Source organism: Branchiostoma lanceolatum, chromosome 17 (assembly GCF_035083965.1).
Source record: "Branchiostoma lanceolatum isolate klBraLanc5 chromosome 17, klBraLanc5.hap2, whole genome shotgun sequence".
NCBI lineage: Eukaryota > Metazoa > Chordata > Leptocardii > Amphioxiformes > Branchiostomatidae > Branchiostoma > Branchiostoma lanceolatum.
The window spans coordinates 8932835-8958582 of record NC_089738.1 but is presented as its reverse complement, the minus strand read 5'-3'; the positions used below and the strand labels follow the sequence as shown (position 1 = coordinate 8958582).

At 38.9% G+C, this 25748-nt stretch overlaps 2 protein-coding genes across 5 annotated transcripts in view; one reads left to right on the top strand and one right to left on the bottom strand.

The window, feature by feature from the left end:
- LOC136422794 (dedicator of cytokinesis protein 9-like) overlaps positions 1-25748 on the bottom strand; it is an 84974-nt gene that overhangs the window by 45556 nt on the left and 13670 nt on the right. For all 4 annotated transcript variants that reach the window (XM_066410671.1, XM_066410672.1, XM_066410673.1 and 1 more), the window contains exons 2-15: positions 19634-19750; positions 13811-13900; positions 13518-13600; positions 13165-13231; positions 12870-12971; positions 12314-12445; positions 10930-11092; positions 10424-10509; positions 9631-9714; positions 3864-4010; positions 1798-2031; positions 1389-1409; positions 701-823; positions 263-345 (exon numbers count right to left, since the gene is read on the bottom strand). In XM_066410671.1, coding sequence (XP_066266768.1) covers positions 263-345; positions 701-823; positions 1389-1409; positions 1798-2031; positions 3864-4010; positions 9631-9714; positions 10424-10509; positions 10930-11092; positions 12314-12445; positions 12870-12971; positions 13165-13231; positions 13518-13600; positions 13811-13900; positions 19634-19750 — 1532 coding nt within the window. The remainder of the gene's footprint in view (positions 1-262; positions 346-700; positions 824-1388; positions 1410-1797; positions 2032-3863; positions 4011-9630; positions 9715-10423; positions 10510-10929; positions 11093-12313; positions 12446-12869; positions 12972-13164; positions 13232-13517; positions 13601-13810; positions 13901-19633; positions 19751-25748) is intronic.
- The window catches only part of LOC136422819 (venom protein 302-like), a 152856-nt gene continuing 132729 nt past the window's right edge, over positions 5622-25748 (top strand). Inside the window, exons 1-3 of the mRNA XM_066410709.1 lie at positions 5622-5705; positions 6756-6888; positions 8585-8776. Coding sequence (XP_066266806.1) covers positions 5656-5705; positions 6756-6888; positions 8585-8713 — 312 coding nt within the window. The 5' untranslated portion in view covers positions 5622-5655 and the 3' untranslated portion in view covers positions 8714-8776. The remainder of the gene's footprint in view (positions 5706-6755; positions 6889-8584; positions 8777-25748) is intronic.

The following is a 25748-nucleotide window of genomic DNA, read 5'->3' as shown; positions in this document are numbered from 1 at the left end:
TCTACAAGCCAAATTTATTGGGTGAATTTAAATTGCAACCTCCCTATTTCATCTATTGTATCAAAGGTTTTAAGTGTATGACTCTGAATACCAATTGTTACAAAACATGTGGTAACATGCACATAGTATGAAAAATTAAATGACTATGAATGTAAGATGCAACTAAAACAATGATCTAAACTACAGCCACAAAAATGTTTCAATGTAAATCAATTTTTTAAAATTACGATTAATTACTTAACATAAAAACATGAATTCATACCTTGCTGCCCATCCAAAAGGCATCCTGTACTGTCCCAGTCTGCTGCAGAAATGTTTAGCCTGTCTTACAGCCTTCTGGGATACCTAAAATTTAAAAAATGAAAATTGATATTACAAAAAAAAATACAGTCAAAGAACACACTGTATCTTATGCACTTAGCAAGTCTTGTCAATACATCAAATTCTATGATATTACTTAATATTTGGCACATTGTCATATCTTATGCTGTACTTTCGAATTAATCTTTTAAAATTTAAATGTTTTGCAAACGAAATAAAATTGCCTCAAGAACAAAAGAAAAATCAGTATGAGAAGTTAAGTGCATAACACTATGGAGGGCAAATTTGTCTGATTTTCCCATCTCTTTTCTTTTGTAACACAAAGATGACTGGTGTAAAACATAACAGTATTGCAGGATGTTGCAGCAGAGCCCCCTACCTTGCAGTTCTCCCCTCCCTTCAGATACGGCTCCACACAGTTGTTGATGTGTCCCTGCAGGACTTTCTCTATTCTCAACACAAGGTAGATGTCTGGGTGGGGGCTGGTGACTGAAAAAAGACCCTGTGGACAACAGAAGCCAGTGATCAAGAACCTGTTTTTTTTACTTTGGGTGGTCGAGTCCAACTTTTCCACCAGACTTCCACCAACCATTAGAATTGGGCAGAGAGAATATTTTGTTATTGAACAAAAACAAATTGTAATGTTTAGCACACAGCCTACTATACAATGTTTCTTTCTGGTCCGTTCCTCAACACCCATACATGTACATCACAATTTTTAAGTGTATGTTACTTGTTTGCAAATTCACTACATGTACAAAGTTTAACACACAAATCTCAGACAACTGTCACAGCAACACACAACAATTACGAAGTCAAAACGTTCTCACAAGCATTATAGTCATTATGATTAAGAGTTTGCTCAAATCAAAAACAAATAAACATGGTACTACAATCAGTGTAAGCTAAAAAGATCACAACATATTGTTTTATTGTTATAATATCCAATGTTAGTACTACTACCAGACAGATTGAAGCACATGGTTTGTTTTGTGAGCTGAAAATGTTAATGCACATTCTGGCAGAACAAGGACAGGAAAGAAGGCCAGAGAGAACATAGAACTAACCGTAGCTGGAAGGAAAGGAAGCTGTAGTGTAGTATTGTCAGATACAGAGAGAGAAGGCAAAAGAATTAGTCAGTCTAAAGAAGAAGAAAAGCGCAAGCTCCAAAATTCTACTCAGAGTCAGACATCTTTTAGAAATCAAATTCTACTACTTGAGTTTCACAGACATTTTTGACATACATGTACATGTAGCAATACACATGAAAATTATTCCATAAATTATGTTTTCACTTTTACAAAAAGTGTGACCTGTTTGTTTTTACTTTAAAAGGCTACAATGCATGTTATGGAAGTCTTTAAATATAATTCAAAAAGCATAATTTTATATAGATCCTAAGATAAACGTGTTCTGCACCAAACCATTTTACTCAAAGGGATAGTGAACAGGCGCACAAGACGATCAGTCTGTTACCTGATGAGGATATTGCAACCACTCCTCTTTCAGCTTCCCTAAGTACGGCATGAACTTCCCGTGCCGAAGCTGAGCGTCCCCGTTACTGTGACCGTTTGGAATGTTTTCCGCGTCCTTCCCTCGCACCAACAACTGCCGAACCTTCACGTCGTTGATGTCGAAGTGAAAGTCTTCCGAGATCTTCTTGTTCTCCTTGGCGTCGTAGAGGGACAAGGTGGTGAAGAAGGGCTCAACCTGGAAAAATTTACATTTTCTTTTAGAAAGATTTGTACAACTTTAAACAAGTCCATAGCATGTCCAGGACCAAAGGTAAATATTTCAAAAAGTTGCTGCTGCAGTACCAAGGTCAACCACCAGGTGGCTCAAAATCAACATTCACTGTCAGGTTCACCCCACCTACATGTACCAAATACCATCACAATCCAGTCAGCAGTTCATGAGATATATCTCCATACACATACAGTTAAGTACATACAGAGTAAAAATATATCTCCATTTTTCATGGGGGTATCATTACTAACAAGCAAAGCTAAGAAGCTAGTCAAGAGTTACTTTTCTATTATGGGTAATCATCATCGATTGCATGGATAAAGGTGATCAAATTATACTTGCACCATTGACTTTTTCTCACTTTTTGTTTGAGATCAATCATATTCCAACATCTATGTTGCTTTACAATCATCATGGAATGTAGCTGATTTATAAACTTTCCTCATTGATCATGCAAATTAGATCTTAATTAGCATGATCAGCATGTAGATCATCACTTAGGCTATCTAAATACCAAAAATCATGAAGATCTGTCAATGCCATCTTGTGTATTCATCAATATTCCAACATCTATCTATCACTACTTTCAATCAATTTTCCGAGGCACTGGATCTGACTCATGTTTCAAAAACATTAACGCACACGGACACACTCATGCTAGAGAGTGTTGGAATAATAGTAAACAAACTAATTTTCCACAACTCAACTAAAAAGACTAAAAAGTAATGAGAATCTGATTGAAACTTTGGTGTTGAAATCCAGTAATACAAAATGTAGTAATATGTACAAATGTGCGTCAAGATTCAATCTACTAATAACATAATTCTATCAATGCAGGAAGCAGCAAAGCCGCTAGACAGCACAGCTTTCTCTGACTAGTTTAATATCTTAGCTCAACTTTCTGCAAATGTATGCCTGCCTCTGGTAGGAAAGTAAAATACTACACAATCACAGTTATCACAATGCATGTGACATAAAATTCTGGCTCCCCAAAATAATCATGTGCATCATAAACGTACAAGCCAAAGGCACCTTGAATCTAACAATCTCTTTTACACACAGGAAAAATATGAAACAGTTAAGATCCTTCATTCTTCAGTCGGCAAGCTGACAGCAATATAGATAACAATATCACACATTAATAACGTTACTCTTGCAACGTGCAATTTTACGACTCTCTAGCTTGCCAAAACACGCCATCACTAAATAATGCATGGGGAGATACGGTCGGAGTGTCCATTTGGATAGAGTCCAACACTTTAACTGCCATTGATCTGGCTCAAAGCATAACCCTGAAGTCATCTTATCTCTACTATAGGTAGTAATGCATGTTGCTTGTCTTCAGCTATCCCATTAGGGAACCGTATCTGACAATGAAAAAGAAGCCCCCTGTTGGCAGAATGTTCTAGAAGTCTGTTGATATGGAGGTAAATTTGAGGTGAGAAAGTTTTCTCTGTATTACACTACTCGTCAAATGTTGAAACTAAAATTTTTGCATCAAAATGTACTTTCAGTCCATTGATAGGGCTGTGGAAGATGGAAGTGTATAGAAATGTATCCAACTGTTCTTGACAATAAAGACAGAGGCTTTGTACAGTTCAATGTGCCAAGAAGATTCCTCGATGTTGTGTCCTTAGAAAAAGGCATTTAACACGGCTTTCCTCACTCCACCCAAGTGTAAAAACGGGTATATAATTTGTGGGTCACGACACCAGCAATAGCTGCCTATGTCCCACGTGTATTGCACTGTTGCAATTCTGATAGAATAAAATAAAATTAAATCAAAAATGACTTACGTTGGTGACAGGTCCATTTTCTTCCTCCGCGATGTTAGCAGCCAGTCTGAACCTGAGCTCCTCACACCTGACCAGGAACCGGATCCCAAACTGTTCCTCGTACACACGGTCATCCTCCTTCTTCAGGCTCCGCCCCGATTCTCGCATCTTAAACACAGCAAGAAAATACAACACGACTTTAAGACTTCTTCTGCCACACAGTAATAAGGACTAGAATATCTGTACATCCAGAGTAAAATGTAGTAATATCATTACCTTCGCTGAGAAGGATATTTTGTGTGTATATATGTGTGTATGTATGTAAAAGACCAGCATAACTCGAGAAGGCTTCGATATATAGATTATCTTGACATTTGGTATGCGGGTAGGTCTTGATGAGACCTGGAAATGATTAGATTTGGGGTCCCCTAGCGGCTTGTTAAGTTGTTACGGTACTGCAGCGGAACTTCCTGTTTTAATATCTCGTGTTCTGGACATGCTATGGTCCTGATTTTTGTGTAAAACTGACAGGTCCTGATGTTGTGCCCTTGGAGAAACTCCATTTTTTATGTCGGTGATCATAACTGGGTAGTGGCCTGTGTAGTTTGACCACCATCAAAACCTTTTTAAGAAAAGTTCAACGCCCTTCCACGTTCTGTTCTTGTTGCGGCATCACCGCTGCTATTTTGCTTGCAGTGTGTGTTTGCTTATAGTAGGCTTTTATGAAAATGACATATTACATTGACAGTATTTAGTAAACTGTAATATATTGAAAGCAAAGAGTCCCTTATGGATCTTCAACAGGACATTTCTTCTTGAAATGATTACAGTGATTTTATTTTCGAGCTTTTCGCGGTAACCTCACCACTGTGAACTCAGAACAATTCGAATATATCATCCGATTCTATTATTAACTGTACTACAGAATTATTGTTAACTTAAAACAGTGATAACCTCTTTTTCTGACATTAAGTCAGAAGTATTTAGCCGTGACTGTCTAAAGTGAGCATCTAGTGGGTCAATAAAAACATCTTTGAAGTGAACATGGTTCTTTGTCCATTCTTACAATCAAAATACAATGTACATCAATGATGTAAGAATGTATGAAAAGACTTAGTCTTATAAAATCATAACAGGGTAGTGACCTGTTTGGTTTATTTTAATAAAACGTGGTTCCACGTCTGTTCTTGTTGCAGCATCACTACTGCTATTTTGCTTGCAGCGTGTGTTTGCTTATAGTAGGCTATTATGAAAACATATTTGTATACGGTAAAAAAAAAGTTCAACATTCATGTTCGTATAATGTTGTGATGAAGACAATGTTGTATTATCATATCTTAAGTATAAACTCTGGCTGGTTCTTGATAAAAGGCAACATCATCATATTTTGCTACACTACTTGATACCAAGTTAGTATACAACCTTGCTGTTGGCTTACAATATCTTTTATCATATTCGGACATGCACAATCATGTAAGTATCATTACTCTTTCATGTGCGAAATTCAAAAGATAACAATCGTCAGTCTGTTAGCCAATCAATCAGAAACAGGATGTGAAATGCTGGTTTAAGGTACAACTTTGCACTGAATCTTCAGAACGACGAGAACATCACTTGAAACGGACACAGAGTGAGTATCGCTCTCAACCTCTGACTTCCAACTTTATTTGGAATCTTTTCTGTTATCATCACGAGTACCTAATGCCGGCTTACATTTTCTTTAATATGCATTTTTTCAGTATGCGTTATTGTTGCGATTGGTTACTTTATGTCTTTCAGATTTTCAACCAGAGCTGTTAACCAGACTTTAACCATGGGGAAGATATTCATCATTTGTATCGTTCTTCTGGGTATGGTGAATGGGTAAGTCAAACAAACTCAAACTTCAATTTTGTCTCTTTTTTGTACAAGTATTAGCCTCAATTTTTTAGGGACATCATCTCGGATGCGATGCAAAGCTGGAGGTCCAGGAAGTTGTTTTGCCCATTTTAGACATAAAATATGTTAGAAAGTTGTTTTCCACTCCATATATGCAATTTGCTGGGAAAAAGTTGGGTCGTGTCCTTCAGTGTAGGTGTGTTTGAGGATGGCTACACTAAAGAGGATCAGCACACTAAAGATCAGGCTACCATACATAGACCAAGTCAAATAAAAAAAAGTTTCAAAATTTGAAAACAAAAGGTGACTTTATTATGAAATCTACATGGTCAGGAAGTTTGAGCAAAACGTAACACACAGAGTGTGGTAAACTAGATAATAGATTCTGTATTTTTGTTCTTTCTTTTTTGACTTTGGCATTGACTTCTACAACATTAGTATCCGTTTGCAAAAATATACTTTATACAATTAGCATATACTTTCTCATTTTGCAGCTGCTTTGTATGATTTACAGTATGGCCGAATGTCATCCGTAATAACCAAATCAACATGGCCTTATCAAAAAGAGTAGTTAAGTTAAAAGTTAAAGTCCTATCACACCACTTTAATGGAACACATGGCGGCGCCCATCTCCGATTCTCAGCCCTTGGGCCACACAACTTTGTGCAAGTCTTTACAGCAGGGGGCTAGTCCGCTGGTAGTGATGTGTGTTTAACTTCCATACTCTTTCCCAAATGCTGAGTGCTAAGCAGAGAAAGCAGTATGTACCATTTTTAAAGTCTTTGGTATGACCCGGCCGGGGTTCGAACTCACAACCTACCGTGTGCAAGGCGAACACTCTACCCACTCGGCCATTGCATCAGTAAAAAAAGAGTAGTAGTTCATCCTAATGTGAGTGGATCAATCAATACAGTCTGGACTTACACAACTTGTACCTACTGTACAAAACTAATACTGTGATTTACCTCTACAATTGTTATCTAAATAAAAAAAACAAAAAGAGTTTTAAAAAATTCCCATCCATTCTCTACTCAGGCTTACAGCCCTGCCGGTAGGCCTGCCCTGGTGCCCACCATGTGAGCTACTCATGGATGTATGTGTGGACCCGCAGCCCTGCCCGAGTAACACCGTCATGGACCCGTGTGGCTGCTGTGAAGAATGTGCTAAGGTAAGTCCATGAACTTCTATTTTCTTCTTCTTCTGTACTGTCCATCTACCCAAGAATCGGCAATAACTGAGAGTATAGGATCAACCGACTGTAAAGTTTTGGACCATCGCACACCGGGGCATTTTCCGAAAGGTGTGGTGGGTTCTTTAACGTGCGTGGGGAATGTCCTATCCGAGGGATGTCCCTAACATAGTAATATTATTTAAAATCTATCCAGGCTCCCAGGAGGATGGTAACTGAAGAGCTATCAAAACATCAACATGGTAAAATCATCATTTACATGTAGGTTAACGTTGTGTGGATCGAGCACTATATTTTCCAACATTGCAAATATTTTCACAATTTTCCTTGCAATTACCAGTATTGGTAACATACTATTAGGCTTTTACCAGATCACACGGGCTTTCATAGAATGATTCGAATGCTTTTCATGAGTGCCGCTGTAGAAAATTTGAATGCCGAATTAGGACGCCGGAATTATAGATTTTCTCCCAATTCTTTGTTTCAAGTTTTCTCATCTTCTGGCCATTTCAAATTGAAACATGCGCTTTCTCGGGCGGGTAGGAGATTTTTAGAAAATCATCACTCGGTCCCAGTCTTCCCACAGGTTAGTCAGACCTCCCGTGATACTAAATACACCGTATTGTATTCTGCGGAGATTAGCCAACACCAATTTCATTTGTTGATTCTCTGATTTTTCACACAAAAATTGGAGCAACAGGGCGAACGAAACAAATATTTTTTTTTTTAATTTGGCAAATACTGTAAATGCATTTAAGTTCACGTGGTAGGCAGAAAATGGCGTGTTCACGGTGGTTTTAAGTTCGTGTTTGAAACAATAGTAGTGCTACAGTCATAGGTGGGCAAAAAGTTGCTCGTTGGTTTTAAGTTTGCCCTGAAAGTTCAGGCGAAAACCGCGAACTTAAAACGACCGTGAACATTTATGCATTTACAGTAATCTGGGGTGAAGATAAGGGTTTACATTTAAAGAATAAGAGGATTATTAATGTCTAAGCTTTGTGATGGCTCATTTTATGCAATGCACCCCTTTCTTTGATCTAGTACTATAATTTCAGTAACAAAATTACCTTAGTTCTGCCATGTACATATATATAGATTAATATTGAGAAATAGTTTCAATAAATTAAAAATCATAACGTAATAATGATAAAACGTGACCACACATTTTAGTTATGTGCACGCCTTAATAATCTATTTTGGTGGCTATTGAGTTTTACAACTGTAGTGAACAATTAGTAAAATTGTGAGTAAAAATTTGTGAATGGGAATAGCGACCCAATTGTTGTCTTTTTTACAAAATGGGAAAAACAGCAAGAGTGCAAGCTGCATATCCGGACAGATACATATGATCCATTCACATCAGGAAGGACCCCTACTCTTTCAATAAGTGTGGTGGCTTCTTATACATGCTCAAGGTGTGGCTCTCCTCAAACATGGGACCTCCATTTAATGTCCTATCCGAGGGACTTCCCTAACCGAAGCTAGGTACTCATTTTCACCTAAGTGAAGTGAAGAAAGCCGTGTTAAGTGCCTTTCCCAAGGATCCCCAGATTCAAACCCGGTACCTCTGGGTTCTGGGGCCAAACACCCTGCAACTGGCACTGTGCCACCGCGACCACCACTGTACGCTTGTTAGAGCATCAAGATACAATAAACGTTTTAATTCTATTCACAGGTGGAAGGGGAAATGTGTGGTGGTTCTTGGGACATCGACGGCAAATGTGCGGACGGACTGACTTGTGTGAAACCTGAAACAAGCATCTTTGACGTCTTTTATATGCCGGGAATTTGCCATCGTGGCTAGTCATAAATGATAATTCCTTGAGGCTCTGAAGTGCCTATATAGGCAATAATCTCAAATGTAGTTTAGTGTTTAATGTGCACCTTATATTTTATTCTTCACACTACTGGAAAGAAGGTGACACAAGATATACCCGGTATTTGAGCATCATTCCAGAGCCAATCTTGTTGGAGCAATAGCTACTTAAAGGAAATATATCCCATTCAGTTTTTGAAGGCTGAAGAAATGTTAAATCACAGTTCTAACTGTATATGAGAGAGTGCAGAGGTACAGATATAAAATCATTAAAAATAAACTTCATTGGAAACATCTTATTGTGCCTCTTTCCAATTATTTCTCCTTGTCTGGTGTTAGTGTGTGATCTCTGAACTGCACAATCATGACAGCAAAAATATGTGATTCCATTGTAATAATGCAACTGTATACAGCTGCATTATTACAATGGAATCACATATTTGTGCTTACTTTAGACAGTCATGGATGTCACATACTACTGTAAATTCATTTATTTTCGCTGGGTCATAATTTTGCGGTTAAAGAGGAAGATTTTTTAGTATACTAAGAATAGTTACAACAGCAAACTTGAAACACACAAAAATCCTTTCCTCTTTAACCGCAAAATTATGACCCAGCCAAAATAAATGAATCTACAGTAGTATGTGACATCCATGACTGTCGAAAGTAAGCATCACATTGGACAATAACTTTGAATTGGGATAACATGGTTCCTGAAGCATGTGTGACTTTATGTGTACATGTACATGTGTATGCAACTTTGTCCACAAAATAATACAAATAATATCATTATATCTGTCCAGATATGCAGGTTGTACTATTCAGCACATAGTGCTACGCCATGAGGTATGTAATACAAACAAACAAACAAACAGACAGACAGATAAACAAACAAACAGACAAACCTGCATCTCTGGGTACACATCCAGGAGCTTCTGTCTATTTTCCTTCCTCTTGATGGCAATCAGGTTGTCAGACTCTCTTGCATACTGTTGAAATAAAAACTCCAATGTCAGGACTTTCTTGTACTAACTTTAAGTATACAAGACAGTGTATCTATCACCTCATTTTACAACTTCATAGTAGCAAATGTAGGATATGCACAGCATTCTTCTACAGGATGAGTACATTCTAAAGTTCATTTCCCATGAATAATTTCATCACATTGGAAAATCACTGGATAACATGATGGTTCTTTATTCACAACCAATTGGAAGGTATTTACAACAACAGCCAATGTTTCAGTGACCATCTGTCACTAACTGGAGCAGGAAAGTTCTATTTCACACTGGAGGTATGGTATCACTGCTAACATTACAATGTCCTGAGGAAGGTGACAGACAGTAACATTGGCTGTTTGCTCGTTCTCATTTAAATGTACACATTTTGTAACTTCCGTTACCGTTTGAAGTAAGACGTTTCTGACATTAAGATTTGTCACATATAAGGTGCCAAACTGTCATTTTTAAAAGCCAGAAAAGTTTTAAAATGACAGTTTGGCACCTTTTATGTGGCAAATCTTAATGGAAGAAACGTCTTACTTCAAACAGTAACGGAAGTTACAAAATGTGTACATTTAAATGAGCGTGTTGTGTTGGTATATGAATCTTGGTTGTGAATAAAGAACTTATCTGCAAGTTCATTTTTCTTTAAGTTTGTTCCTGCTATAGAATTAACCTCTGTTAAACCTGCTCCCACCTTCATGAGTTCTGGGTGCATGCTGTTCTCCAGACTCTCCCTCAGACTCTCAGACTTGCTGGGTGATGGCAGAGTGTCGTTCATCTCTGCAAAGACAACAAAACAAAGTTCAACAGATGGAAATACAATTTTGTCCTTACACTGTATATGTAATGTTACATGTCTAGAAAATGTAGCATACACTGAAATTTGTATGCATTATGATTTGACATATTTCTCCTTTAATTTCCTTTTAGTCCAAAAAAAAATTTTTAATTCACCACACTGGTTGGTTCACACAAATCGTACATCAAAATAATGTGACGCTGAAATTGGCACCATCTTTGATTTCAACAGTTCTTTAATGTTTCTGTTATCAGTGAAGAGCACATGCTACTTTGCCAAATTGTTCAGGTACAGGTACAGTTTTGGACCACCTGTTCCTAAACCTCTCTAACCCATTCATGTACCTATACCTGATACTAAGGTACTCATCTCTATAAAATTATGTAAAGCATAGAGCGTACCTCCTTCGTCCCCCTGTCTGATCTGAGCCTCTATGTTACTCTGCACCACCTTGTTGATGGCCGACACCCATTCATCCATCTCAGCCTCCCCCTCCCCTGCCAGGTAGTAGTAGCTCCCGTCCTGCATCCGCACCTCGAAACCAAACTTACGGCTCTTGGAGTTCTGCAACAGGTCAAACTCACAAATTAACATAATTTAACAGTCATTTGCAATTATGTAATTTTGCTGTTCTTTAGTGCCTGCTGTCTTGGTGGGTTACATACATGTAAGCACACAAGGTCATTTCGAGTCCGAATCAGTTAATTTTCAGAATCCCTTTACCTGAATATGCCTGCTTTTTGCATCTATACGACATTGTCTATAGAGAGCTCCGGATTATAAGATAATCTCTTTCTAAGCCTCATTTTTTAAGATCCGAATGACCACTTAGCACCTTGGATCTATCCAAGGCTAGGCCAGTGCTCAGAGATATTTTAGAGCATCTTGTGTGTTTTGGGAATCAAATACTATATGTCATATACTTCTACGAATAGCATTCCTCCAAACATTCTATATAAATGGAACGGGTGTCATTTTTTCTGCTACTTGCAAACCCCAAAAGGAAGCGTTACACCTAGCAAACCTAGTAAAAACTAGTAAGATTGTTAGAAGAGAGTTAAGTGAAGGTGACAGCCAAGGCAACTATGTTCTGTGCAGTACAAAAAATGTGTACATGACTTGTACCTTATAGTTTCCTTTCTTGACAGAGGACAGAATCAGGAGGATGAACAAACACACAGACAAACAAACACACAAACACAAGTACAACATAAGAATGGGCAAGATAACAAACAGTTGGAAACCTGCACGTAACACCGAAATGTGTGTATTTGAAAGGGCAAGTATATGCATGTACATGTATGCTTAAGCACAAAAGACATTGACAGATACAGCATATGGTACAAGAAGAGAAGGATGCACTTTAACACAGAGCTTTAAAATGATACATATTGAAAAGGGAAAATGATATACTTTATCACAATCATACTTGACAGTTGCCCATCACGTAGTAGGATACATATTATCACAATGTACAAAATGTATAATTTCAATTTTTTTCATTTCCAATGTCAACTTGACTCAAATCAAGCTTAGGAAGTTTTGTACATGTACATACATGTAACATATGACTGGTAAGTGTAAATGCTCTGGAAATGGCCAAAAATTCCATTAAAATTGATTCTGGGCAGAATTTGAGATGCCTCCATATCTATACTTGCTTAGAATACACTTGTCTTAAGTACATGTGTGACAACTTTTGTTGCTTTTAGACAAATTTTCACAATTTTTCAGTTACGGGGTATGCCACTAGAGTAAAATGAAGGAACAGAAAATTGTCGAGACCTTGACCACCCCCGTACAGGAGTCCAGATAGATTGTTCCCTTTGCTTCCTTGGCCTTCTCATCCTTGTAGTAGTCCAAGACATAAGACTTGTCCGGCAGTTGCTTAAGGTGGAAGAACCGCCTCTTAAAGGACTGGAAATCAAAGGTTTACAGTTAGTGCCATATTGTACTTGGATTTTCTCTATAGGAAAGGCTACCATTCTGAAATAATACTTGGCAATGAGATCAAGAGAAAGCGCATTAACAATTATATAAAATTTATCTTTAGGCATGAATGGGTTGTGTCCATAACTTCAACTACGTTTTGCATAAAAAATTATGTATCTTTAAGTTCCTCTCTTGAAAGAGTAAAATTTAAGCAATCATTGTAAAAGTGAAGCAAGTTTAAAGCAGAAAATTATTCAGTTTTAATGAAGATTTCCTGAAAATCAAATGTTCAGCAAATCACAGAATTTCAAACAATATTTTTGATAACACCACTTTTAGGGAATTTTTCCTGTGTCATAAAGTCGTTTATTTGGAGTACAATATTTGTAATAACTGCAAAACAGCTTACCCTCATACTGGTGATGATACTTCCCTCACTGTTGAGGGGTGCCTTGTACAGGAAACCCTGTTTAGTGATGCTTTCTGCACCCTCATATAGAATGGACATCTCCTGTAAAAATATGGTCAAAAAAGCCATGAAACAAGATGTATAGATCTACCATCACAAATGTATGTGTTGAATTACTGATTTCAAATGTAGTTGATTGCATATCAAAAGTTTAGAATGGGTAGGTGTAACATTTTATGTATTTAAACAATCAATACAAGTGTAGCCAATGTAATTAATATAATTTGTCCCGCACCTCGTCCGTTTTGTCCGCCTCATCCAACTCGTAAACCTGCGGTGGGAGGTCCCCAGACCTGTCGCTTCTGTCGTTCATAAAATGTAAATACAAACAACAAAGTTAGTAACACTACTTTCGCTCTGGAAGGTAACAGTCCACATGTAATCATCCCAAATAAAAAAAGGACCTTAAAACTTGAATGTATAAGGCAGCCATTTATTTTAAGAGATTTATATATCTCAAGAACATGCAAAAAGTTATTGCAATTGTACCTAAATGTTAATTTTTTTTGTTACATACTGTATATAATATAGTCTTGATGAAAGAATCCAACCAATGTAAAGTTGATAAGCATTGTTGATAACAATTACCGTGGTAAGTGATGATAACTGCCACCATAGTCCTCATATTTGTAGTGCAGCTGGCTCCAACTAGTTGTGTAAAAACTGATACCCTGTGAAGAAAAAAAAATTATGATTGTGTTGAAAAAATTAACCGAAGAATACAGTCTATAGTCAAAATTGATTTATCTAAATTGTTATAAGTTGATAAAGGGAGGCATTCACATAAGCATAAGCTTTCGACCTCCCTTGCACTGTTATATCTCATTTATATACATTGTACCATTGTTATGTACGTACAAACAAATAAATAATAGCCTCACCTCTTTAACGAGCAGACTTTTGGCTTCCTTGGCAGCATTAGGAGGGACTGATGACCTCACTGTTCTGTACTCTCTGGGCTGGACAGACGACTGAAAAAAAAGAAAACAAGTCATGTTTAGTCTAAAACTGGAAAAGTTTTTCCCACAAGGCAACCTTTCACATATCAACAAGGTGATAACTCTTCCATAGCTATGAAATGTGAGGACTCTACAAGGACTTTGCAAAGAATTCACTGGGGCACAAGTCAATGGTGTTTTTTTCCTTGGACATTCCTTATTGATGCTGACAACTATAAACAGCAGAAAAGCATTTATATGGGATCACAGGCTCTACACTGGACTGCTCATGTGGCATTGTGCAATTTAACTTGATCTTCAACTCCATATTAAGATTACTGAACACATAACGTAAACTTGATTTCAGTCAAGCATACCTATAATTGTACTTCATATCATTGGGAAGCTTCTTTCCTGCCCTTCACAATATGATATTCCATTTGTTATGATCATTCATAGTTGAGTACCAGGACTACGTGACTGGGTCACCAAAAAAAACCTGAAATTTTGATCATATGTCCATTGTTTTTAATTGTGTGTTACATGTACATCAGTGAAAAGCTTGTATACGGTGTAGTTTCCTTTAAAATGATACCTCATTTGTTATGATCATGCTTTTGTGCAACAGGCACCAAAATGATTTTGTTGGTGGGTGGCCCTAAAAAAGGGCCAAAATTCCTGCCAATATCTTGACATTGAATTTCGGCACTTTTGTATACAGAATGTTTCAGTAGTACTACGAAACTTTCACTTGCAGTTGCATAGTAAGCTCTGGTGTTGAACCTTGAATGTAGACATGTACATGTAGGATCATGACAAAGTTTGAGAAATTTTAAAGGATACTACATGAGCTTTCTAATGATACATAATACTACATACAATTGGTATCAAAAGTAACACCGGAGAAATAATTGATCAAATTTTTCATCGTTTTGTGCTGAATGTACATGGGGGGGGGGAGAATAGTTCATACAAATGTACTTTTAGTTGAACGACAATTCAAACCTGCTACATACAATTCTGTCCTTCAGAACTCACTCTTAGACTAGCACTTACATGTAACTGCTCCACATAGTGTGAACTAGAGTTCCACGACCTCATACCTTCGCCAAATGATTTTAACCTTTATGACTGATGTATTAGGAGTGTTTCTCATCAATTATAAATCATACCAGTTGATTGTCTTAAAATATAACATGTCCAAAGTATGAGCTTAACAAATTATGAGCTCAACAAAGCAGGTTATGCTAATATTTTTCAGTAATTATGCAAATGAGGCCCTTATTAGCATAATTTGATTCAATGATGTTTACATTCACATAACGTCCCGATGCCAAAAAAAAGTATTGAATGTATATGAAATCGCCGTCATTTGCCAGTGTGGAATTAGAGAAGTTACTCATTAAGTATGCAAATTAGCCCACATTAGCATATTTTCTATCTATAAACATTTCTCTCTTCCTCAGTTACAATTTAAATAGTCATATCATGGAACAAAGCGGAAGTTGCCTCATTTATTATGCAAATTAGAATCTGATTTGCATAATTATTGTCCAATCATACTAAGCATCACACAAGCTATGTACATACCAAAAATAATGACCATCCATCAATCCCATCTTGTTATAGTATTTCCTCATTAATTATGCAAATGAGGTCTTCATTTGCATAGTTCATATCAATTAATATTTCTCTCTTCCTCAGTTACATATGTCACATGTTTCAGAGTCCTATCATGGAATTTGGCGGATGTATAAACTTTCCTCATTAATTATGCAAATTAGATACTGATTTGCATAAGAGGTGTCTTATCATGTACATCATCACTCAAGCTATCTACCTACCAAAAATCATTACCATCCATCAAGCCCTTCTTTAGTTATTCCCTTTCAAAGTCAGACGCAAAACCTGCTCCTGCAGTTCCAAAAAAGCCGCTAGGGGGCCCAAACCCACACCACTTACTCTCTGTCCAAAGATCTATCTACCACTCAAAAATAAGTTCCATAGCATGTCCAGAACACGAGATATCAAACCAGGAAGTTCCGCTGCAGTACCGTAAGAAGCCGCTAGGGGGCCCAAAATCTAATCGTTTTTAGGTCTCATCAAAACCTACCAACATACCAAATACCAAGACAATCCATCAAGGCATTCTCGAGTTATACTGTGCCACTACAAACAGACAGACAAGCAAACAAACAAACGCTACCCTCTGCATAACCTTCTTGGCGAAGGTAATGAGTGATTCCATATACCCCAGATCAAACATACATTAGTTCACTGTATTGTAGTTCATACACATGTACTTGTAACAACTTTGAAACCTGCTACAAATCTGTCCTTCAAAACTCACTCTTAGACTAGCACTTTCCTGCTGCAGCATAGTGTGAATGAGTGATTCCATATACTTTAGATCAAACATACATTAGATGACTGTATTGTAGTTCATACAAATGTACTTGTAACAACTTTGAAACCTGTTACCAATCTGTCCTTCAAAACTCACTCTTAGACTAGCACTTTCCTGATCCAGTATAGTGTGAATGAGTGATTCCGTATACTTCAGATCAAACATACATAAGATGACTGTATTGTAGTTCATACAAATGTACTTGAACAACTTTCAAACCTGCTACAAATCTGTCCTTCAGAACTCACTCTTAGACTAGCACTTTCCTGATTCAGCATAGTGTGAATGAGTGATTCCATACTACTTCAGATCAAACATAGAAGACTATATTGTTCCACACTGTAACTGCACACATCTAATCAAGATAACAGCTATCAAACTTTGAAGGCCAGACTTAGAACAGAGATAAGAGTAGACAGACAGGATGTTGAGAGATTTACTGTTGGAAAGTCAGCCAAAGGTCTGATAATGTCAGGGCTTGGACAGAACCCATCTGGCATGCACAGTGTACCAGTGTACGATCAAGGAATGTTATTACATAGAAAGGGCAAATCCTGAAAAGTATTGAAGGGAGAAGTATATGTACATGTACGTCATATTATTTGATACATTTGAGCTACCAGTACTGTAATAAGCTTCAAAGTGGAACAGAACTACAAGTCAATAGTTTGGGGAAGGCAATACATGATAGAGGGCCTGCATGCCCCTTTTACGTAGAGCGTAATCGACCGTTTTAATTTTACATAGAGCGTTGCCGACCACTCCATAATCTAGCGTAGAGCGTAGGGGGGGCTTTCTGAATTTAGTGTAGAGCGTAGGAAGGCTTTCTGAATTTAGCGTATTACGTAGCCGGCCCTCCGAATTTAGCGTAGAGCAGGCCCTCGTGATAGGGTAGCAATGGTGATGCCGGATGCTTCAGCCCTTAACCAACTCGGCCCACCCTGGTCAACTCGGCCGAACATCCTATACTTACCCTAACCAAGTTGACCAGGGTGTTGGCCAAGTTGACCAGCGTGTTGCTAGCTGATGAGTTGGCTTAAGGCTGAGTTTGTAGATGGCTGAATTTTCCTGATCACATTTGAGTAGCACTCAACATATGCAGGCAAGCAAGCTTCAAAATTGTTGAAAAGGTCAGACAGATGTAAGGACCATTTGTCTGGATGTTGAACTGACCCTACATCAAAAGGTCAACTAATGGGGGTTCGGGTCATTTCCAGGTCAAGGGAAACAACATGATCCTACTGGTTGATCTTCAAGGGCAACATTATAGAACAAAGATTTCATCATCAATCCTTTTGAATGTCTTTTTTCTGAAGCATTTGTTTTCAAAATTATGAAATTCTACTATACTTTCTTCGTCCTAACTTGACATTTCATGTTTTAAACATGTGCATTTCGGCCTCCACCAGGCCTTCTTATGGGGGTTGGATAGTAGAATTCGGCAAAAAGGGAATAATTGGCCAGGAGAGTCGGTCAGTCTGTGGGAAGGTGAACATTTCCCCCTCTGCCGGTCAAACCTTCGGTAGCCAAACTTCCCTGGCAAATTATTCTCCCTATACTATAGGCTATAGCAAGCATAGTCAGTCTGGTGGAGACTAAGTACATCTAATGATAAACAAAAAGAACTAACTGTATTTAATGAACAAAAACACAAATTGCTAGATATCTGCACATCAAAGAACAACCCTTAAATTTCACATGTTTTTCTTTTTAAATCAATGACCCATGACTTCATACCTTCACTCATAAATTATTCATCTCACCTATTTTGATCATAGCACATAAGGGAATTTATGGCACTGTTGATATTTACCCATTAAGCTGTGGTTCATGTGTTAACTTGGTGAAACAAGCTGTGGTTAAGTGCTAAGTTGAGGAAATCTACATGCAGACACCAATACATATGGCACTGAAATGTGGTTCTCAAAACTTCAGGATTTTGTGTTATATCAAAGAGCACTGAGGACAATGGTATGTTGAGTCAATATTCCATAATACGTGAACTATATCAACACACGTCAACCCTACCTGTACATGCATATTCATGTGCTTTCCATGAAATATAAAGAAATATATCAAATGTATCTTTATCAAGCATGGCTTTAGCTGCACATGTTTTCTTCAATTCTGTAACCAAATGGTCAAATTTTGTAATGAAAAATCCTATTACAGTTTCGTCACATTGCAGTAAAAGCGAATCAAGACGACCGTCTCCAAAGTCAAAAGAACACATTTATCATTTCAGCATCAATGAACTAACAGACCTACCGATAAGTCGACCAGAAAATCCTCCAGCTCTTCCGTCATTAAGACATCAACCTCGATTGCCTTCTTGCTAAACGCCTTACGTTTCAGTTTCTTTTTGATAGCTGCATAAGCCATCTTCTCCTAGTCTACTTGAAGTCCAAACAGAAATCTCCAGAAACAGCTCCATTCCATCTGTTATATGCCGGTTCCATGTCCTATCCTACTACCGCCTTTTCGCTGCATGAAAGACCTTTACGAGGAAAGGGACGTCCTTTTCCGATGGAGCCCCAGCGAGAATTATCAAAGCGTCTATGAATAATTAATCACGGTAGAGAACAGGGGATGTACTTTATTGTCCCTTGCATGCAACGGTCAATGCTAACCATGTTGGTCGGTCAAGGGTCAACAAAGACTCCCTAAGCCTCACTCTAAAGGATTTCCTACGGAATCTCATTAAAATATTAACTCTAATTTAGGAGACTTGTCAGCCATAACCCACATGCCACATTAAATATGCAGGAGATAGCCCAGAGATGAAATTAGGTGTTGGTTTCACTCGTAAAACCAATTTTCTCTGTCCGTCTTCCTGTCACATGTTGTTTGTCCTCCGTTGGGACATCTCAAAATGATTTTCAGAGGTTACTTAGTTTGAACAGGGAGGTTGGTTTAAGGTCAACCAGGCGAACATACAGTCATGCCAAGAAGAAACTCTTTCATTCATTCTCACACTCAATCGTTCACTCAATCAATCATCCACCCACCTTCCTACTTATTACACTCTTATCTACATTGCTGTCTAGTTAGGTTAAGTTTGAGTAAATTCTGGAAAGTTTGCAAAGCACAGTGCATAATTCAAAGTTGAAGAGACCATTAACGATCATCACGTATACATTTGTATATGAAAATAATACTAACATACTAAATTTCACTTGTCTTGTCCCTTCACACAAACTATCAGTTAGCTTGAACGGACAGATTAATAACAAAAATCAACAAAAACATGGGCTCCAAAACAAAAAGTGGGACGGAAAAAAATTCAAAGCTGGAGACAGTCATGGCTAGTGGTTACTTACTACAGAGGATGGTACCCACAACCCAGATTTGTCACTTACCGAGATGTCATCATGAGGGAAGTTGAGCATATCCCGCTGTGGATCATGGTGGATCTGTGTTTTCTTCTGGATCACAAACGTCTCGTAATCTATGGGCTCCACCAGCTTGGGTTTGGCCTGTGCACAGGAGATAAAAGAAACAAGAGGATGTCAGTAAAACTCCAAGGTCAAGCACAGATCGTTGCAGGAAGATGGTCGTTACGGTTTCCGTAAGATTTTAGCCTTAGAACTTTATCTGTAAAACTTAAGCCCAAGTTCAAGCACAGGCTGTGGAAGGAACGACTTCCTCCAGACTTTTTCCTCAGGAGGTCAGTAAAAGTCCAAGGGCAAGTAAAGATTGTTACAGGAAGGGCGTAAATGCCTTCCTTCATTACACAGGAAGCCAACATTTTCAAAGCATTAGAAACACAATGGCCCTTTCCACACCTTGTTGCATGATATTGTATTGATTTCACACCTTTTGATTGTACCATTGTCTTTACTACATATTTGGGGCAACTAATTTCTATTGGAAAGACAATGAACCCACCACTTCACAATTCACAATTCACTGTGTGCTCTAAAACTAGCACTCCTGGAAAGAGTACAGGGGTACTTTATTGATTTCACACCATTTGATTGTACCATTGTCTTTATGTATACTGTGTATTTGGGACAAGTAGTTCCTATTGGAGAGACAATTAACCCACCACATTTCCACTTCACAAGTCACAATTCATTGAGTGCTCTACATGTAGAACTAGCATTTGCGGAAAGAGCACAGAGGTACCTCATTGATTTTACCATTGTCTTTCCTGTGTATTTGGGACAAGTAACTCCAATTGGAAAGACAATAAACCTACCACTACACAATTCATTGTCTGCTTTAAAACTACAGCACTCATGGGAGGACTAAAGAGCATGGAGGTGCTTACTGTAACAACCAAAGTAGAAATAACAATATCTACTAGCAACATTTATCTACACAGTATCTATGCTTTGTGCTACATCATGAAACAATGTTAAATACCATGAGAAACAATAAAGCTACAAGCTGGTGTTAGTTTAAAATACTCATGGGATGAACATAAGGCTACAGACACACTCACTGTATGAAATAACGAATTTGCGGGGTGGAAACCGTGTTCCACGTGCCTGCAAATTCGAGTTTTCCGTGACTCTCCAGGTCGTGTCGACCTGCTCAGCTATTCTGCACGGGACCCGCGCAGTCCTGGGAAATACCGCGAATGCACCACTTAGGCTGCGCAGGAAGTGTCCGCGCCCTGTTAATTCTCGTGCAGCTATAGGGAAACTCATACACATGTCCTGCCCAGTGAACGCTTTTGCTGCCGGTATCTGCATAATTTAGCGACAATTATCACCTAATTATTATTTAATTACCCGTGCAGCTATAGGGAAATTTATACACACGTCCTGTCCAGTGAACATGATTGCCGCCGGTAGCTGCATAATTTAGCGACAATTATCACCTAATTAGCATTTAATTACCATCCAAGGTTTGACCAGGCCCCCCCAAAAAAAATCCCTTATGCGCTTTCCACTTTCCCGGCCCAAAACCCTGTAAAACATGCTTTTATTGGTTCAAAATGGTGATTAAACTTTCATTGTTGTTTCTCCGTTATCCACCAATGCCACTATTTGCACTTCGCGGTTAAGAATCGGCTATAAAAGTTCCAAAGAGTGTGTTCCTTTTTTGATCTTGACGACTCCGCCGGCCACAGTCGCTCAGGTCAAGTGAAATTCAGTTCTCAGTGCGGGTCTCCGTGATGCTGTCATTCCTGCACCTTTCCTTCCATATGCTTCAGATAAAAGCGCAGATACTCCCAGTCAGATTAGCCCGCTTGGTCTCGCATCAGGTGAAAGAGTGTCGTCCACAGTTAGTCTTGCAACAAGTTCTAATTGGGTCCTTGAAAATCCTTGAACTAGTAGACTGTTGCCTCGCTGACGATCCAGGTCGCGAGATTTACCAATGTTGATGTAGGAACACGACCAAAGCTTCTCGGTGTTCCCAGCGCCGTGGCTGCCTATACCTGGCAAAGAGGACAGGGAGTGGAGAGCATATATCCACACATAGCCTGTTTACCAGTCTCTCCCGAACGGTTGAGTCTGCTATGCACCGATCCGTTTCTGTCAGTTATGCCTCTCCGTAGACCGAGGTAATTGATCCAAGTCCGTACAATTACCCCATGCGCGGTATTCTCACATGGCGGGCAGGTAACACTCCCTGCGCCGTAGAGATAACGCGGAACGCCCGATGGTTTCCAGGCTAGCCCACACACTAAGTCAGTTACTAGTAGTCCTCATTTGGGATACGTGTGCCAACTAAGAGATTCGAAAATAGCGACACGGGCGTTGATTGGCTGTTCTTTTCAAACCATATACTATGTAAATTGCAATTGGCTGACAGTCATGTTTTACAGAGCCCTGCACAAATAAAGACACAATGAGTTGTGAAATACCACGTGCCCGCTGGTCAAGTCTTTGTTGTGTAATTATTCAGTGGTTTATTTGAGATGCACGCTTGTACAACAATAAACTTCTGTGTTTACAGGTTAATAGTACGTAGAAATTACTTGTTCGACTCAAATAAGTTCGTTTCATTTCAACACAGACCATTGCAACATAGACCATTGCAATTGATTTGCCCCCTTCCCGGTACATTTGAAAACTTAGTTCACTATGACCATGTCTATGCACCAAAACAACCGGTCATCTTTGTGTATAATGTCATTGATAATGTGTAGCACTAATACAGTCTTAGACTTGCTCTTGAGTATTTCAAATAACGCCAAATGCCTTATATATTCAGCATGAATTGCAAGCTTGGAGAATAATTGCAAGCCACACTCACAAGTTTTATCACATGAGGCCATTACATAGGTTACATAAATGAATACATAAAAATAGATATAAGTTACATCGTCATTGGCGATCGGAGTAGTTCTATCCGTATGAATATTCATTCCGATCCATTTTTTTGAGTGTGAACGGGGTTTAAATAAATTAATTCTCGGGTGTAGCATATGGTGACGCGACGCCATTTTCATGTTTCCTTTGTTTCACGTCTCCTTCTTTTTACCATGCATGCACAAGTACACTACTCTAGACAGGACTATAGGAACAAAACCACGTAACACAAGTACTAGTATTCTGTGTATTTTCAACTCCTTCTTTTTACAGGAAAAATGTACAAAAACAGAAAATCAATATGGACGCCACAAAGACATTCCAATACACATCTTACAACATTATGCACAGCTTGTATCTTACAGACGACTCGTGTTTACTTTTTAAATACAATAATTCAAATCATGTCAAATGATCATTTCCCATACGCCGATTGGAAACCATATCATCGGGACCTTCCCGGCGTCTCTGCGGCGTTGGGAGTGGTACCCGCCACCCAGACAGATTGGCCCGCTCGCTATAGTTTGCTCCCGCTACGATGGCGGCGAAACTAAAGCTAAGAAGACGAGCTGTCAGAACGGTTCAATATAGCACACTGGGTACAGTAAAACACACCTAAGCCGACGAGTAGAGACAAGATACCAGGCAAACCTCCTTGGTACACCATATATGTTATCACAAGAATATCCTTGGTTATCCATGCAACTTTTAGAGTACTCTGAAACCTATAGCTAGCCAGGGTGCCAGACCACCGCGCTCCTGGCGCTAATCCTTCGGCCGGGGAAGCAACTCGCGCCGCCGCCACAGATAGCACACGGCCCACTAATTATCGCCAGCGCGATAGAAATCAGGGTTCGGCTGCCAAGCGCTCCCAGGTGCCAACTCTATCCCTACTACTAGGTCTTCCCCGCCCAGAAGGGCTTATCATCGCATCGCGCGAAAGGTCTGGTATCCAGGCTATCTGAAACCCATACTATTGCCATGGCCTACACGTACGTACAAAACAGCTTGTCTGGTGCGCCCCTAACTCTCTTACCCTGGAGAAACCCGACTAGGGACCGGGCTGCTAGCGAGTCTCTTCGGCGGTCCTAGACTGTCAGCCCGCCGGATCTAAATTAACACTACGGAGATTTGTAGCCCGGGGAGTGGACCGTGCCTTTTACCCGCAAGGACCGGTCAACTCTCGGGATTTTTTAGAACTCCCCCGGTGCGGTAATACAATTTCTATCGGCGGGCTTAGAGCTCTGGGCCGCCGACTGAAAGGGCGCGATAACAGTCTGGATCCCAGCGATCTAAACCGTCATAGTATCATTCGCATTCGGTAATATTATTTTCGATTCTACTACTACCCAACAGAAATTTGTTTAGTCCTTTACAGTCCTAAGTTTATTAATGATTTTTGTTAAGTGACGAACACAAAGTCACAGCAAATAAAGATCATTTGCCTATCACAGTTCCGTGTAGTTCACACACCGTGGCTTATAATGCGTGAGCTAAAGCTTATTGTTATCTACCCGGCAGGGTCACACGCGAGTGTGCAACGCCCTGGGAATCAACGCACAGCTGAAAACGCAGAATTTTCCCGGTAGGCACACGCCGGACCCGGAAAACTCTTCACACTTCCTGCCCGCCTAGGTTTTAACGGACGTGCGCAGACTCGGAAAGAACCGGAAATCTGAGCTTTCACGCAGTGACTTTGCCACCAAGGTAGAAATAACATGATAAAGTACAATAATGTCATCTTTATCTTTCCTTATCACCACATCTCTACCTATTGCTACATGGAGAGTATCAGAGTTGACACAAGACAAACACCAGCTCAGTCTTATCTGGGGAAAGTCTGGGAGGTATAACCTGGATCACCTTGAACTGGCTAGTGAACAGAGCTGACACTGTTGCACTAGAACAGCTTGAAGATGATATTGTGAAAGCAAATATTTCTCATTTATACAGTGTTTGATACTTTATCCTTGTCTAGGGTCAACACTCAACAGATATAAATATATAAAGGATTAGAATCCAGATTTGTGCCACGTTGTAATTTCCCTTTACAGGCTAACTGTACTTAGTATCAAAGTTCTACATACTGAGTGGATGTTGTTGAATAATGTGTGAATGAAAGAATAGAATAGAATGTGTGAATGAAAGAAGCTGTTACCAATATAATCAGTGCCAATGTTGAAGGCAATGTCAGATCAAATACGAAAGAGTAATAGCAATGTGCACATCAGAAACATTTTATGTGAAATAGACATTTGTTTTATGACTGAATTCCTTCATTGTTAATGTTGAACGTTAATAGTAATATCACCTTCAATTATAATGTCAACAAAAGAATGGAAAGTAAATGTTAAACTTTAATGGTAAATACATCCACAAAATGGTCACATCACAATAAATAGACATGAAAATATCTGTGAAAACAACAACTCAACATTAACAGGATTATGTCCTACATGTATTTCTGTCTGATCAACATGAAACAGAGACAGACAAAACAACCCAGTTGGAGGTCCGAGATAACTAGTGCAGAATCAAGAGAAACTTCAGGGCCCTACAAACAGCTGAGTCTGACATATCCTTGTAATGGTACCCTTGTAGTAAGTTGTACTGTTGAGTGGGTGGAGATTAGATGATAAGGTGACAAGAAACAAAGACAAAGTGAAGAAAGAAGAGTTTCTAATCTTCACATGCTGTCAATCTTCAAGAACAATAGAGCTAATTCATGAGTGCCACCTACATTGTAACAACTACAGCGCCTAACAAGACCAAAGATACACACAAAAACTTGCTGCTGCAGTACAAAGATCAATCACCAGAAGGCCAAAAATCAACCTTCACCATGATTTCATAGTAGGGAGAAAATGAAGCGTTCGCGGTGGTTTTAGGTTCGCGTTTGAGACAATGGTAGACAAGTAGGTAGGAGGGCAAAAAGTTTTGCGGTGGTTTTAAGTTTGCTGCAAAGAGCTTACTGCGAAAACGGCGAATATAAAACCACCACGAACATTGCTGCATTTACAGTATACAATACATCTATACTTCTAACTCTAAGGAAATGGCACATACACATCTTCATAATTTTTGGTTTGGCACCATCCTAGCATACATGTAGCAAACTGCTGGCATCAATGCCTTTCACATCTGGGCACAGTTGGTTTAAATCAACACCACAGTTCACAAAGTATTATGATGGCTTAATGAAGCCTGT